The 13,454-nt window shown below is 39.3% G+C and overlaps 1 protein-coding gene across 2 annotated transcripts; it reads left to right on the forward strand.

Moving 5' to 3' along the window:
* On the forward strand, positions 5,227 to 9,539 carry LOC109703500 (probable alpha,alpha-trehalose-phosphate synthase [UDP-forming] 9). 2 transcript variants are annotated; one of them, XM_020224121.1, is made up of 3 exons: positions 5,254 to 7,573; positions 7,985 to 8,258; positions 8,787 to 9,539. In XM_020224121.1, the coding sequence occupies exons 1-3, from the start codon at positions 5,586 to 5,588 to the stop codon at positions 9,105 to 9,107; spliced, it is 2,583 nt and encodes an 860-aa protein (XP_020079710.1). In that variant the 5' UTR covers positions 5,254 to 5,585; the 3' UTR covers positions 9,108 to 9,539. The 2 variants fall into 2 exon arrangements, with proteins under 2 accessions (XP_020079719.1, XP_020079710.1); XM_020224130.1 differs by lacking the exons at positions 7,985 to 8,258; positions 8,787 to 9,539 and adding an exon at positions 7,862 to 7,978 and having other exon boundaries at positions 5,227 to 7,573.

Below are 13,454 nucleotides of genomic sequence, written 5' to 3' on the forward strand. Positions count from 1 at the left end.
CAACCCACTCCTCCCCCTCAACCGCGACCGTGGACCGAACCGGTCAACGGCCAAGCAGGGCCCGCCACGTGTCACGTCGGTCGACGTCACCGTGACGTCACGCTATGGGGGGGACCGTGACGTGTCGACGATCCGAGGTAGGAGAGAGAGAGAGAGAGAGAGAGGGGGAGGGTGGAGGTGGGGGAGCGGGGGATGTTTCGGAGGGGGCGCGGCTCCCGAGGCGCACCGCCATACGACCGGCCCGCACAGAAGTTTTCTCTGCGACACCAGGCATCCGCCGTTGAGCCCCCGGGCGGCGCAGACGTGGCGCGCGATTAAGGGCGCCCGCGGGGCAACGGGGGGCAGCGGATTCGTCACGTGGGGGCGGGGGCCGCACGTGTGGGGGACCACGCGGGAGTGGGGCGCGGGGAGGCGCCACGTGGAGTGCTGGGACACGTGGAGGAACGCGATTGGCTACGAGGTGGGTTCTCGAGGTCGCTGCGTTCTCACGGAGCTCTGAGGATCTCTTTTTTTTGTTTTTTTTATAAACTGAGCCCGGGTGTGGCCGGGGGTGGTTTTTGTGAACATCTGGTAGCTTTCTGTTGTTGCTGGTGACCCGGGATGGGCGTGTCGGTTAGTCTTGACCGACCGTTCGGTAGACTTCGCGTCTAGACGGAAATTTGTGCCTATTAAGCTCGCCAGACCTGTACCATCTTAGCGCGAACACCATTCAATGAGAATATTTTTTTCTTAAAAAATAATTAAGATACCATTATTATAATTTATATTATATTATATATATTAAGTTGTTTATTTATGATGTATGAGTGTGAATGTAGAAGTTTATTTTTTAAATTTTTATTATTTATATTATATATATAGAGTATGTACTGTGCTATTAGGAGGCAAGGCAGCTTTTATAGCTCCTTTAAGTTCTTGACCGCCCATCAAATTTGATGGGTGGTTACGGTGAAAGGGAGAAGAAAAATTAAAGAGAAATTGGGTTCCTTAATTTCTCTTCTCTTTGAATTTCTCTCCAATTTCTCTTTTCTCTCTCACCTTAACCACCCATCAAATTTGATGGGCCATTATGAACTTAGGAGCACAAGGGCTGCTGTGCTCCTAATAGCACAGTAGCCCTACTTTATATATATATATATAGTAGTAAGATTACTTCAATACTAAAAAAAATATATTTTCTATTCAAAAAATAATTAGTTAGGTGAACTTATCTTTCATTCTAAAATTTTTCAATTTAACTGCTGTTGTTGGAAGTGAGCTTGATTTTAACTGCTACAGTTAGACCTTCTCATGCAGTTTGAACTGTAAAATTAAATTCAAATATATTAAATCAAATATTAGATTTGAGTCTGCATAAATTATTACTATATATAATCAAAAAGTAATCTTTAAAGCATATTTTTATTTTTTTAATTCTATGATTAGAAGTGTGATACTTTGCTTTTTTTTTCAAAAAAAAAAGCTTACAAAATCGATTCAATACCAGAGAATTAAATAAAAATAATCTAATAATAAAGTTATTTCACTTTCTCCAAAAAGCAGTGTTCCAGTGACGCATTATTAAATTCAACATTGTCCTATGTAGCTAGACAACTTGGTTTTGATAGGTTATAATGTTGCATGAATATCAATATTAAAATATGGTTTACCACTACATCAAAATTCGGACCTAGCTAGAATTTTCAAAAGACAAATTATTTAATATTTATTTTGTATTTAAATGTAGTAATATCTTAATTTATCCTTTTCTTATGTTGTAGGCTTTATAATGGTGTTGCATGTTTACATGTGATTTATTTTTTAAGATGATTCCTATGGTATGTTTGGTTCCGAAATAAATTTTTTTTGCTTACTTATCGGATAAGTATAATTTCAAGAATAAATATAAATAAGATTAATTTTACGTTTGGATAAAAAGTATGTTATTTTTAAAAATAAGAAAAATAGTGTTTGGATAGTTAGATAGAAATAATAGGAATAAGAGTAATTATAGTAGTTAAATAATAATATTTTATATACAATTAATTAACATCAAAATATTAAGTAACTAATATTTAATAAATTAATTAATTAATTAATTTATCATGAATATTATTGGATAATCATAAATGTTAGTTAATAAATTAATTAGGACATTAATTGATCATTAATTAATTATTTAATTAACCATGAGTACTGTTAATTAATAAATTAACTAACTATAAATAATTTGATAAGTTAACAAATTAACAAATTAATATGTTGATAAAATAATAAATTAATTAAGAACTTTTATTTAATTGGTTATATTGGTCAAAATATTCAATTGATTAATCAATATAGATATTAGTTATTTACATAAACACACTAAATAATTATTAATTTTTTAAATATATTATTATTAAAATAGTTAATTATTAATTTAGCAAATTAATTAATATAATAATATATATATATAATATTAATTAATAATATTTTATTATTAAATTAGTAGAGAATAAAAGAGAAGAAATTATTATTTTAACAAAAAAGTGGAACAACAATTTTTCCCTCTTAATGGGTTATTATAGAATAATTCTTTAAGAGGGGATTAAATAAATCCATTTCTCCCTCTAGTGTTCGGATAAACTAGAGAGATAAAGTAGTTTATTTTCACTTTATCCCTCAACCGAACACCGCCTTTAATAATAAGAGTACAATTGAATGTGATTAAAATATTCTTGTATTTGAGTATACCCCCCTCTCTCTCTCTCTCTCTCTCTCTCTCTCTCTCTCTCTCTCTCTCTATATATATATATATATATATATATATATATATATATATATATAATGGGAGGGGTAAGGAAATAAACTGAAAACATCCAACTATTTTTGTAGATTTCGAATGAGCAAGAATCACAACCGTATGTAATCCGTCTTTGAAAATCAAAAATCATTATAAAATTGTGATTTTAATATTAGGGTTAATTTCATACAGGTCCCTAAAAATATAGCAAATTATAAATATACCTCTATAAAGTTCAACTTTCATATATTGTTTCTATAAAATTTCTAATATTTTCAAATATATTTCTCTGATTTGTTACCATTAAAATACTGTTTATTTTATAAATAAAAATGATCTTTTTGTCATCACAAATATATCTTGTTAATTAAAAAGGGATAAAATGGTCAGTTCACCTTATTAACTAACCAAGATTAAGCATTTAACCTATGGTTAACTAAATTTGTCTAACGAATTCTAACAGTAGAAATATATATGAAAACATCAGGACTTCTGTAAAAATAATATATGAAAGTTAAACTTTATAAAAATATATTTATAATTTACTATATTCGTAGGAATCTATATTCAAACTCTCCTTTCTCTTTTTCTCCTCATTTTTTTCTCCGGAGTTTCACAACAGGTAAAATTGGGCTTTCCAACATTTCTTAGAAAGTCACTGATATTGTATGCAGTTTACCTAATTTGATAATTAGCTGGTTTCTGCAGTTGGGTTTGATTTTTCCCACTATTTTTTTTTGACCCAGTAATCAACTGGGAACAACATCTGCCGTAACACACTGTTCTACTTCAAAGTAGAAATTGTTAGTGAGAGGTCAATATTTATTAAACCTATTCAAGTTTGTACCCTCTACTTTATTAATGTCTCTGCTACTGAAAATGAAATGATTTAGGAATTTGACTTGTTCTACCCTAACGTAGTAGCTCCCTAACTTCCAAGTTAAAATTTTTAGAGAAAGCTTTAAATATCATTTCTGTAGTTTCGCACTTTCTCACTTTAGTACCCAGCAATTTAAAGTGTATTAATTTAGCATTCTATGATTTTATTTTTATCTTTTTATTATCGATTCTACTAATTTTTTTCGTTAAATCAGTGACAAAGTTAAAACTAAAGGGTACTAAAGTGAATATTCGATATATATCTGAAGTTTTTTATATATAATTTAACGAAATATTAACGAAAAAGCTGACGAAAAGATAAAAATGAAACCACATGATACTAGCTTGATACAATTGAAGCCACAAGGTACTAAACTGAGAACGTGCGAAATCACAGGAGTGGTATTTGAAGTTTATCCTAAAATTTTAATTTGGAGTGCATAGGATATATCACAAACTAATTATATATCCCTGAAGGACCTAAATAGGAGTAATCAGGAGTAATATAGAATACTAAAAGACCTAATCAGGAGTAATATAATAATTTTATATTAAAATAATACTTTGTAAGAAAAAATATTTATTCTGGTACTTACGTATAGGGACGGCAATCCAGCTAGTTGTTTCCGATTCAGCTCATGTTCGGCTCAAAATAAGCTCGACATCGAATCACTCGTTTAGTAAACGAGCTGAAGTACGAGCTGAAATTTTCAGTTTGTTTAATAAACAAGCTGAACACGAGTTTGGGTCAGCTCACTGGCGTTCTCGAATACATATATTTTATATTTATATATATAAATAAATAATTATATATGTATATAATATAAACTTTTATTATTTGATTTTTAGCCCAACTTAAATATAAAATCAACTTAATTATAAAATGGTTCATTTATATATAAAATTTCAACAGTATAACGGGTAAAATTTTATAAATTTATTTTCTATATATATTCTTTCAAATTTTTTTAAATTCTTATTTATAAGCTAGCTCGTACTCGGCTCGACAATTTAACAACTTAGCTCGTGTTCGGCTCGTTTATATCCTACAACGTGAAGATATTTATTTAAATATTATTTTTTTTATGTAAAATTAGTGTGATAAAAAAGAGTTTGTCGCCTAGTATAGTAGGAAAGTGAAGTTGAAAAGACATATTTGAATTTTAAAATTTTCCAGCAAACAAACAGGAACAAAAAAAAGAAAAAATAAACAAAAAAAAAAATTTCCACGGATATTTTATGATAAGATAAGATGCTTATCCTAGTTCGAAAGATTTTCAAAGCGCAATAAGAACTTTTCCCGCCTTATGCGGATAATAATAATTCCCAATCTCCAAATTGTCCGCATAAACGCCCTTCCGCATAAGCATCTATTCCTCCTCATCCGCATAAATCGCCCCGCACCGAAACCTCTATGCGCCTGTCCTAGAGAAAAAAAAAAAAAAGAGAAAGAAAACGTGATTCGAATGGAAGCAGCGTCGTTCGTGGGCACCGTGTCCAATTTCGAAATGTTCGGGGGCAATTTCGTCATTTCATAAATTCCTGTTCCGGATAACCCACCGGCTATCGCCGGTTACCGTACTATTCACCCCTTCTTATACGAACCGCCTCCGCCGTGTTTATCCCCTCTCTTCAATCTTCATCTCATCGTCTTCTTTAGTAGGGGGGGAGCATTTGGAATAAGCTATTCCGCTTTATTATCCCCCGAATAAATTCCTTTTATTCTCCTGTTCTTATTATTCAATCTCAGTAATAAGAGAGAGAGAGAGAGAGAGAGAGAGAGAGAGAGAGAGAGAGTAGGGACGTGGTTTCGTGGCCTATATGAACGCGGCTTTCTCCTTCCTCCTCCGACTCTGCAACACCCATCGATAACCCTAACCCTAGCCCGAGGTTCGGGGAGGAGGAGATAAGAGGAGGAGGAGGAGGAGGGGGGGTGGGGGAGATGCCCTCGCTCTCGTGCGCGAACCTCCTCGACCTCGTCGCAGCGGCCGACGCCGAGCTCGCGTCCCCCGGGCGCGGCCCCGCGCGGCTCCCGCGCGTGATGACCCTCCCCGGCGTGATCGCCGCGGAGGCCGAGGCGGAGGCGGAGGCGGAGGCGCCGCAGTCGCCGGCGCCGGGGCCGGCGCGGCGCATCGTGGTGGCGCACCGGCTCCCGCTGCGGTGCGCCCCCGACCCCTCGGCGGGGCCGATCGGGTTCGCCTTCTCCCTCGACCCCGACGCGCTGGCGCTGCAGCTCCGCTCGGGGCTCCCGCACCCCGTCGTCCACGTCGGGGCCCTCCCCGCGGCGGCGGCGGCGGCGGCGGCCTCGGCCGGCGGCGGCGAGGTGGAGGAGCTGGCGCAGATGCTCCTGGCGCGGTTCTCGTGCGTGCCCGTGCTCCTCCCCCCGGAGCTCCACCACCGCTTCTACCACGGGTTCTGCAAGCACTACCTGTGGCCGGTTCTGCACTACCTGCTGCCGCTGACCCCTTCGTCCCTGGGGGGCCTCCCCTTCGACCGCGCCCTCTACCGCTCCTTCCTCTCGGCGAACAAGCTGTTCGCGGACCGCGTGACGGAGGTGCTGAACCCGGACGACGACTACGTGTGGATCCACGACTACCACCTCCTGGCCCTCCCGACCTTCCTCCGCAAGCGGTCCCCGCGCGTGAAGCTAGGGTTCTTCCTCCACTCCCCCTTCCCCTCCTCCGAGATCTTCCGCACCATCCCCGTCCGCGACGACCTCCTCCGCGCGCTGCTCAACGCCGACCTCGTCGGCTTCCACACCTTCGACTACGCCCGCCATTTCCTCTCCTGCTGCAGCCGCATGCTCGGCCTCACCTACGAGTCCAAGCGGGGCTACCTCGGCATCGAGTACTACGGCCGCACCGTCACCGTCAAGATCCTCCCCGTCGGCGTCGACATGGCCCAGCTCCGCTCCGTCGTCGCCGCGCCCGAGACCCTCGCCAGGCTCCGCGACCTCTCCCTCGCCTTCAAGGACCGCGTCCTCCTCCTCGGGGTCGACGACGTCGACCTCTTCAAGGGCATCGGCCTCAAGTTCCTCGCCATGGAGCAGCTCCTCGAGGAGCGCCCCGAGCTCCGCGGCCGCGCCGTGCTCGTCCAGATCGCCAACCCGGCGCGCAGCCACGGGCGCGACGTCGAGGGGGTGGTCGACGAGGCCCGCTCCATCACCCGCCGCATCAACGCCCGCTTCGGCCGCCCCGGCTACGACCCCATCGTCCTCGTCGACCGCCCCGTGTCGACCTTCGAGAAGGCCGCCTACTACGCCGCCGCCGAGTGCGTCGTCGTCAACGCCGTCCGCGACGGCCTCAACCGCATCCCCTACATCTACACCGTCTGCCGCGAGCTGCTCGCCCCCGCCCGCCGGAGCGTGATCGTCGTCTCGGAGTTCATCGGCTGCTCGCCCTCGCTCAGCGGCGCCGTCCGGGTCAACCCCTGGAACGTCGACGCCGTCGCCGAGGCCATGAACTCCGCCGTCGCCATGCCCGACCCCGAGAAGCAGCTGCGCCACGAGAAGCACTACAAGTACGTGAGCTCCCACGGCGTCGACTACTGGGCGCGCTCCTTCGACCTCGACCTGCAGCGCGCCTGCCGCGACCACTTCCTCCGCCGCTGCTGGGGGATCGGCTTCGGCATGAGCTTCCGCGTCGTCGCCCTCGGCCCCAACTTCCGCAAGCTCTCCGTCGAGCACATCGTTGCCGCCTACCGCAGGACCGCCAGCAGGCTCGTATTGCTCGACTACGACGGCACCATGACGCCGCACAGCTCCATCAACAAGACGCCGAGCGCCGAGGTCATCGCCGTCCTCAACGCCCTCTGCGCCGATCCCAAGAACGTGGTTTTCGTCGTCAGCGGGCGCGCCAAGGATGAGCTGAGCAAGTGGTTCCAGCCGTGCGAGAGATTGGGGATTTCCGCCGAGCACGGCTACTTCACCAGGTAGTCAAACAAACGATCTTCACCTTCTTTAATCGAGTGCATTTTAGTACAATGTTATTGTTATCTTGTTCATTGTCGCCGAATAAACTAAAAGATGACTAGAATTTGATGAGAGCTTCGTGGCCAATGCTGTGGCCAATGCTGAGAACAGAGAATCAGGAAACTCCCTGATCAAGCCATTGCCAATCCATTCACGTAACCGCGTAGATGTTATATATACTGCATTATAACTCTTTGTAATTGGAAAGGAAAATGCAATGAGTTAGAATGCATGTGTTTTTGGATCAGGACGGTTCCTGCGACGAGCATTGATGAATGAATGCACGGGAACTTGGTTGTCGTTGCAGATCATCGCGTTTTCTGAGGTTTATTTGTGTTCTCACGAATGCCGCTGTTGATTTGCTGCTGCAGGTGGAGCCGCGACTCTCCGTGGGAGTCGTGCAACTTGACGGTGGACTTCGATTGGAAAAAGATCGCCGAACCCGTAATGCGCCTTTACACAGAGGCGACTGACGGATCCTACATTGAGCGCAAGGAGAGCGCGTTGGTGTGGCATCATCAGGAGGCCGACCCGGATTTCGGATCGTGCCAGGGGAAAGAACTCCTCGATCACTTGAAGAGCGTCCTCGCAAACGAGCCCGTCGTCGTGAAAAGGGGCCACCATATTGTAGAAGTTAACCCTCAGGTAAATTTCCTTTCTAAAAGAAGGAATTGAGTATCATTTTTAGCCGACGTTTAGTATCATAAGGACCCCAGTCTAAATTAGATCAAGTAAACATACTTTTGAAACTATGGGGCCATAGATTGTGATAGACTTGTGGATAACGTTTCTTCCACCTCACATCCGGCTATCCTATCTCTCAAGCACGTATTGCAATATATATAATATAATAATCGTCGTTAACACAATTGTAAACTTAGTATCTGTTCGGCCTCGCTTCTGAAAAAATATATATATTTTTTAAATTTTTTTTTGAAAAGGACCTTTTGGAAAACAAGTAGGTTAGAGTTTTTACTGTGTTGGAGAGGCCAAAATGAACTGGGCTTTGGCTTCTGCTGCAGCGAGAAGCTTTGAGTAACTTTTATACCAGCTTTTTCTTCAAACTGACCTACTCAAAGTTGCGTAATTTTTTCTCTTCCTTGAATTATCCTTAGTAGGTTTCTGCATTGAACTGTTAATGATGCTTAAATATGTTGTGGTTTATGTGTGCAGGGAATAAGCAAAGGAGTTGTGGTGGAAAATCTCATTTCGACCATGGTGAGCAGAGGGAAATCACCCGATTTCATATTATGCGTCGGGGACGACCGATCTGACGAAGACATGTTCGAGAGCATCATAAATTCCACGAATAACCCTTCGTTGCCAGCGATCGCAGACGTCTTCGCTTGCACCGTCGGCAACAAACCGAGCATGGCGAAGTATTATCTCGACGATACCGTCGATGTTGTGAAAATGCTTCAAGGTCTAGCCAATGCATCGGCCCAGCTACCTAGACCGTCGGAGCGGCAGGTCTCGTTCGAAGGTTTGGTTTAAACTTCAAATGAAAAAAAAAAAATTACACGCGCTTTCGCCTACTTCGATACGAGAATGACAAGTTTGGTTGGAAATTAATGACCGATATAAACTCGAACCAGCTATGCTAACCGGAAAAAAAAAAAAAAAAAGATCAAAAAGGTGGTGGTGAAAAAGAAATAAAAGGTTCAAAATATACCAAATTTTATCCTTCTTTTCGCTGTGTACATATATAAGAAAAACTCTTCTTTGTTCATGTAGATGACTATGACGACGACAACAGTTTATATGATTTCATCCATTTGTTTTCATAATTTTCTCCTGTATAATGTCGAATTCTTTCTCGTTGCATAATTCTTATAGCATGGGTTGTGATAGATGCGTCGATTTCCGATTATTCAATAATGAAATCTCCGCTCGTCGAATCGATTCGGGGAACTTTCCTTTTCTTTAGGATGATGACATGGTCTCAAAAGACCGTTTCTTTTGACACTTACCGGTTGTATGCTGTTGTATTTTCCTTGTGGTTTTCAAAGTGAGATTGATGTTAACATTTAACATGTTGTTGGGCGTGTTTGAATAGGAACTGAGGTGGAATTGAAGATGACTCTGAAAAGGACCTTTTATGTAGTAATTTTATATCCTTTTTAGCTTATCTTTGTAATATTCTATGCTAAAAAGAGGGATTGAATTGTTGTTAATTTTATGGTTTGGTCAAAAATATATAATATTAAGAGAAGCTTGTGAGAGTGAGATTTTTGCATAAATTTTGAAGCATTTGAAAGGTGTTCTCTTTTACCTGTTTGCTGCTGCTTCTGCTTCTGCTTCTGCTTCTTCTTCTGCTTTTAGCAGTAGTATAGAGCGTTTTATCGAGAGAGCAATTAGGAGATTCTGCTGCATTGGAAAGCAAATTTGGATTTCCGAATTCCAAAATTGAAAGTTTTAGGTTTAGTTTGGTATTGAGATCTATCTGACGCTATTAAATAAAATAGAATTGTGATAAAAATATAAAGGAATATGTTTCTGCATTCTTCAGTGAAATCGCAAAAAATATATCGTAATCGACTCATCGCAATATGCGAAACGTTAATACAATTTTCATTGCGAAAAATACTTTCTTAGAAAGCACGCTGCCACTTTGTTTATTTTATTTAGAAATTAGAAATAAACTTAGCTGGAAATGTAAATCAACTAGAATTCGAATTTGAGATATCGAATATCAACCATCAAATTCTTTGTCACTTGTTCTAGAAGTTACTCGTAAAAATGGCTAGTCTAATAGTAGAGAGAAAGCGGGTCGGAGGAGGGGGTGACGTGTCGGTAATCAGAGCCGTTCGTTTGCTGCCGACGTGGACTCGAGACCTTTCGTTGCGATGGTGATGGTAAATGACTCCTTTCGGGGAACTTGGATGCGAGACGTTCCCGTGCCGTGCATTGAATTGCTTGCATCTCATGATGCAATATATACACAAATACAAATACAAATTACATGAAAAAAAAAGAAAAAGGAAAAAAGAAAAAAAAAAGAAGCTAAAATTGCAAAGAGTGTATCCAAAATTACAAGGCATTATTAGCTAGGTATGTAGAATTTTTCCGCGCACGGATTCGTCCTCGTGGCAAAGTTAAGTTCTCTCGTGCTCATTAAAAATCTTGCATGTATGATTGTAGCAAGCGAACTACTCTCTATCTTTTATTGAAAGTGAACTACAGCGAATTATTCTATCTCTATCTTTTATCGAATCCTATGTTTGAACTACCCTTTCTTTTATAGAATCTTGTATTTAAACTCGTTGGTTCAAAACATCGGTTTAAAATGCTTAATTAATACCCATCTTACGTTCATGAACAATCTTGCACAGAGGATTGTAGCTAGCAAACTACTCTATTTTTTATTGAAACAGAAGTACTACTACAACGAATTACTTTATCTCTATCTTATTTTGAATCTAATGTTTGTACTACTTTTATCTTTTTTCGAACCCTATGTGTTAACTCGTAGGTCCAAAATATTGGACCAGAATACTTAAGTTCAATTATTATTACTATAGTATATATATAGTAAACCTTATATTAACTTGTTAGGTCCAGACTGCCGGTTCAAAATATTTAAGTTTAATTATTATTACTAGAGTTCATGATATTTTATTGGAGCATCATAGCGATGCAGAGAGACAAAAGTGTAGTGAACAATCGGGATTTCACAAAATTAAGGCATCAAAATGCAAAATTTTACCATTCAAGTTCTTCTTCTTTGCTTGCAAATATCCCATAATATCCCATTATTAGAGTGATCTCTTCACGTTTTCTTTTTCTTTGTAAAGGAAAATGCTTCTTTTCCTTCTTACTCTTTGTCAAAGTAATTATAATGTTAGGTTCTCCTAAATCTTTTATTAAGCGTTTCGATCATGTTCTCTTACTCATTGGATGATTGACACTTTGAGAGTGATTAAACTAAACTCTTTTACATTTATAATTACATTTTTGTCTACATTATTGGAATGATTGTATAAACGTGTGGGAGTTAAACTCTCTACGTATAGTTTAATTCTCTCTCTTATAAATTCCATATTTGACCGAGAGAGAGAGAGAGAGAGAGAGAGAGAGAGAGAGAGAGAGAGAGAGAGAGAGAGTGTGAGTTTGAAATGGAAGATAAAATTAAAACTCGTGGAAAAGAAGCGTAGGAGACCATCCTACACTTGGGAGAGGAAAAGTTGATAAGAAAGTGTGGTTGTAATTTTCTAGAGGCGACAAATTGAAAGATCACAAATATAAAAGATAAGGAGAACTGTTCATTATTTGAAATACCAAAACACCTTAGCATAAGTAGATAAGATATTTAACTAGAGGCGGTAAGTTTCGAGTTGAAATTTGGATTTGGACCATGATGGGGGAAAGAAAAAAAAAACCTCGGATTTAGATTTTCTTGATGAAATTCTCTCGGAATTTTTTTATTTTTAATTTTAAGTTAAGATATTTTTGTCAAATAAAACAAAATTTTTATTAGAATTAATAGCATCATTAGCTAGTGATGAATCACTAATAATTAAGAAAATCAAAAACAAAAAAAAAAAGTTGAGCCATATCAAAAGAGCCCATTTCAATAATGACCTACTTATATTCGTGGGATCTCCATACAATTTTATAAAAGAAGGATAAAAAATGAAGAAAACTTATCCCAACTATGGAACATTTTGATTGCCTACCCTTTTTCTCAAAATGAATTTGAGTCGATCAACAACACTTTGATTTCAAAATTTCAATGCGCTGTTTATTTTTACAGATTTAGTTAATATATATAACACAATTCTTACAACTATAAATTTATTAAGAAAGCAATTAGCTTAAATTAAAAGGTTGTATAGTAAAATTAAAATTTTAAAAATTTGGATAGTTAATTTAAAATGATCCATAGTTAAGATAAGTTCACCTAAAAGAAAAAATAAAAATATTAGTGGGCTTTGGAATATGCAGTTATATTCCTTAGACTTATCAACAACAACCGAATAAAACTTTTCTAAATTCTAACCTGACACGACTAAATCTGCTTACAGTTTAGGAAACATTCAAAGAAAAAAAAAAAAATCACACAAAAGTCAAGTATTTATTTTTCTACGATTTTTATGTTTTCGGCGGCTCAATAATGATTTTTCTAATCGACCATGATTAAGTCTCCTAATTATTTAGGCAAAATTCGAAGTAGATTTTTTGCAACCCCCAAAAAAAGTCAAACATTAAAATAATTTTTTTTTCCATATTTTTATAATCTGAATTTGCATGAGCACGTGAGTTATTATATGTTAGTTGTCAGGAGAAGTAATGGTGTATCCTGCATTATTGGAGGGGACCCTTTTTTTTTTTTTTGTCTTGTTTTAATTGTGGTTTTGTAGGCACTAAAAATTTTGTGCACTGGACGATCTGCCGCTCATTAGCAATAAATTGCATATAAATTATTCCATATAGATGAAGATCCCTCATCAATCGCGAACAGCATGTAAACCATCTGAGACGGACAATTTGAATTTAACTTGCTACAGATGAGCGACAGAATCGCCCGGTGCATAACAATTTTTGTAGAGTTGCACTAAGTATCACCCAATTGTTATATAAAAATTGGTTTTGATTAATTGCAATGCTGTAGTAAGAACATTTTAATGATTATGTAATTTTAATGATTGTTATATAAATTTTGATCCTAACCAAAATTACCAAAAAAGATAAAAAAGGGTTTCCTCTTGAACTCCTAGTGAGTTTCTCAAGCCTTTCTCATCAAGCATATTCCCACAAAGTTATTACATGGAAATTGCGAGATCATAAACATCCTAGTTTCTTGGTACCACCTTATAATTAGTGAGGAACATCACAACAATG

The sequence above is a fragment of the Ananas comosus genome, linkage group 2 (assembly GCF_001540865.1).
Source record: "Ananas comosus cultivar F153 linkage group 2, ASM154086v1, whole genome shotgun sequence".
Classification (NCBI taxonomy): Eukaryota; Viridiplantae; Streptophyta; class Magnoliopsida; order Poales; family Bromeliaceae; genus Ananas; species Ananas comosus.

Bases quoted from the DNA above. Each gene is read 5' to 3' on its own strand.
- LOC109703500 (XM_020224121.1), top strand. From the start codon at position 5,586: ATGCCCTCGCTCTCGTGCGCGAACCTCCTCGACCTCGTCGCAGCGGCC. The intron at 7,574-7,984 runs GTAGTCAAACAA...TTGCTGCTGCAG, and splicing joins GAGCACGGCTACTTCACCAG to GTGGAGCCGCGACTCTCCGT. The intron at 8,259-8,786 runs GTAAATTTCCTT...TTATGTGTGCAG, and splicing joins TTGTAGAAGTTAACCCTCAG to GGAATAAGCAAAGGAGTTGT.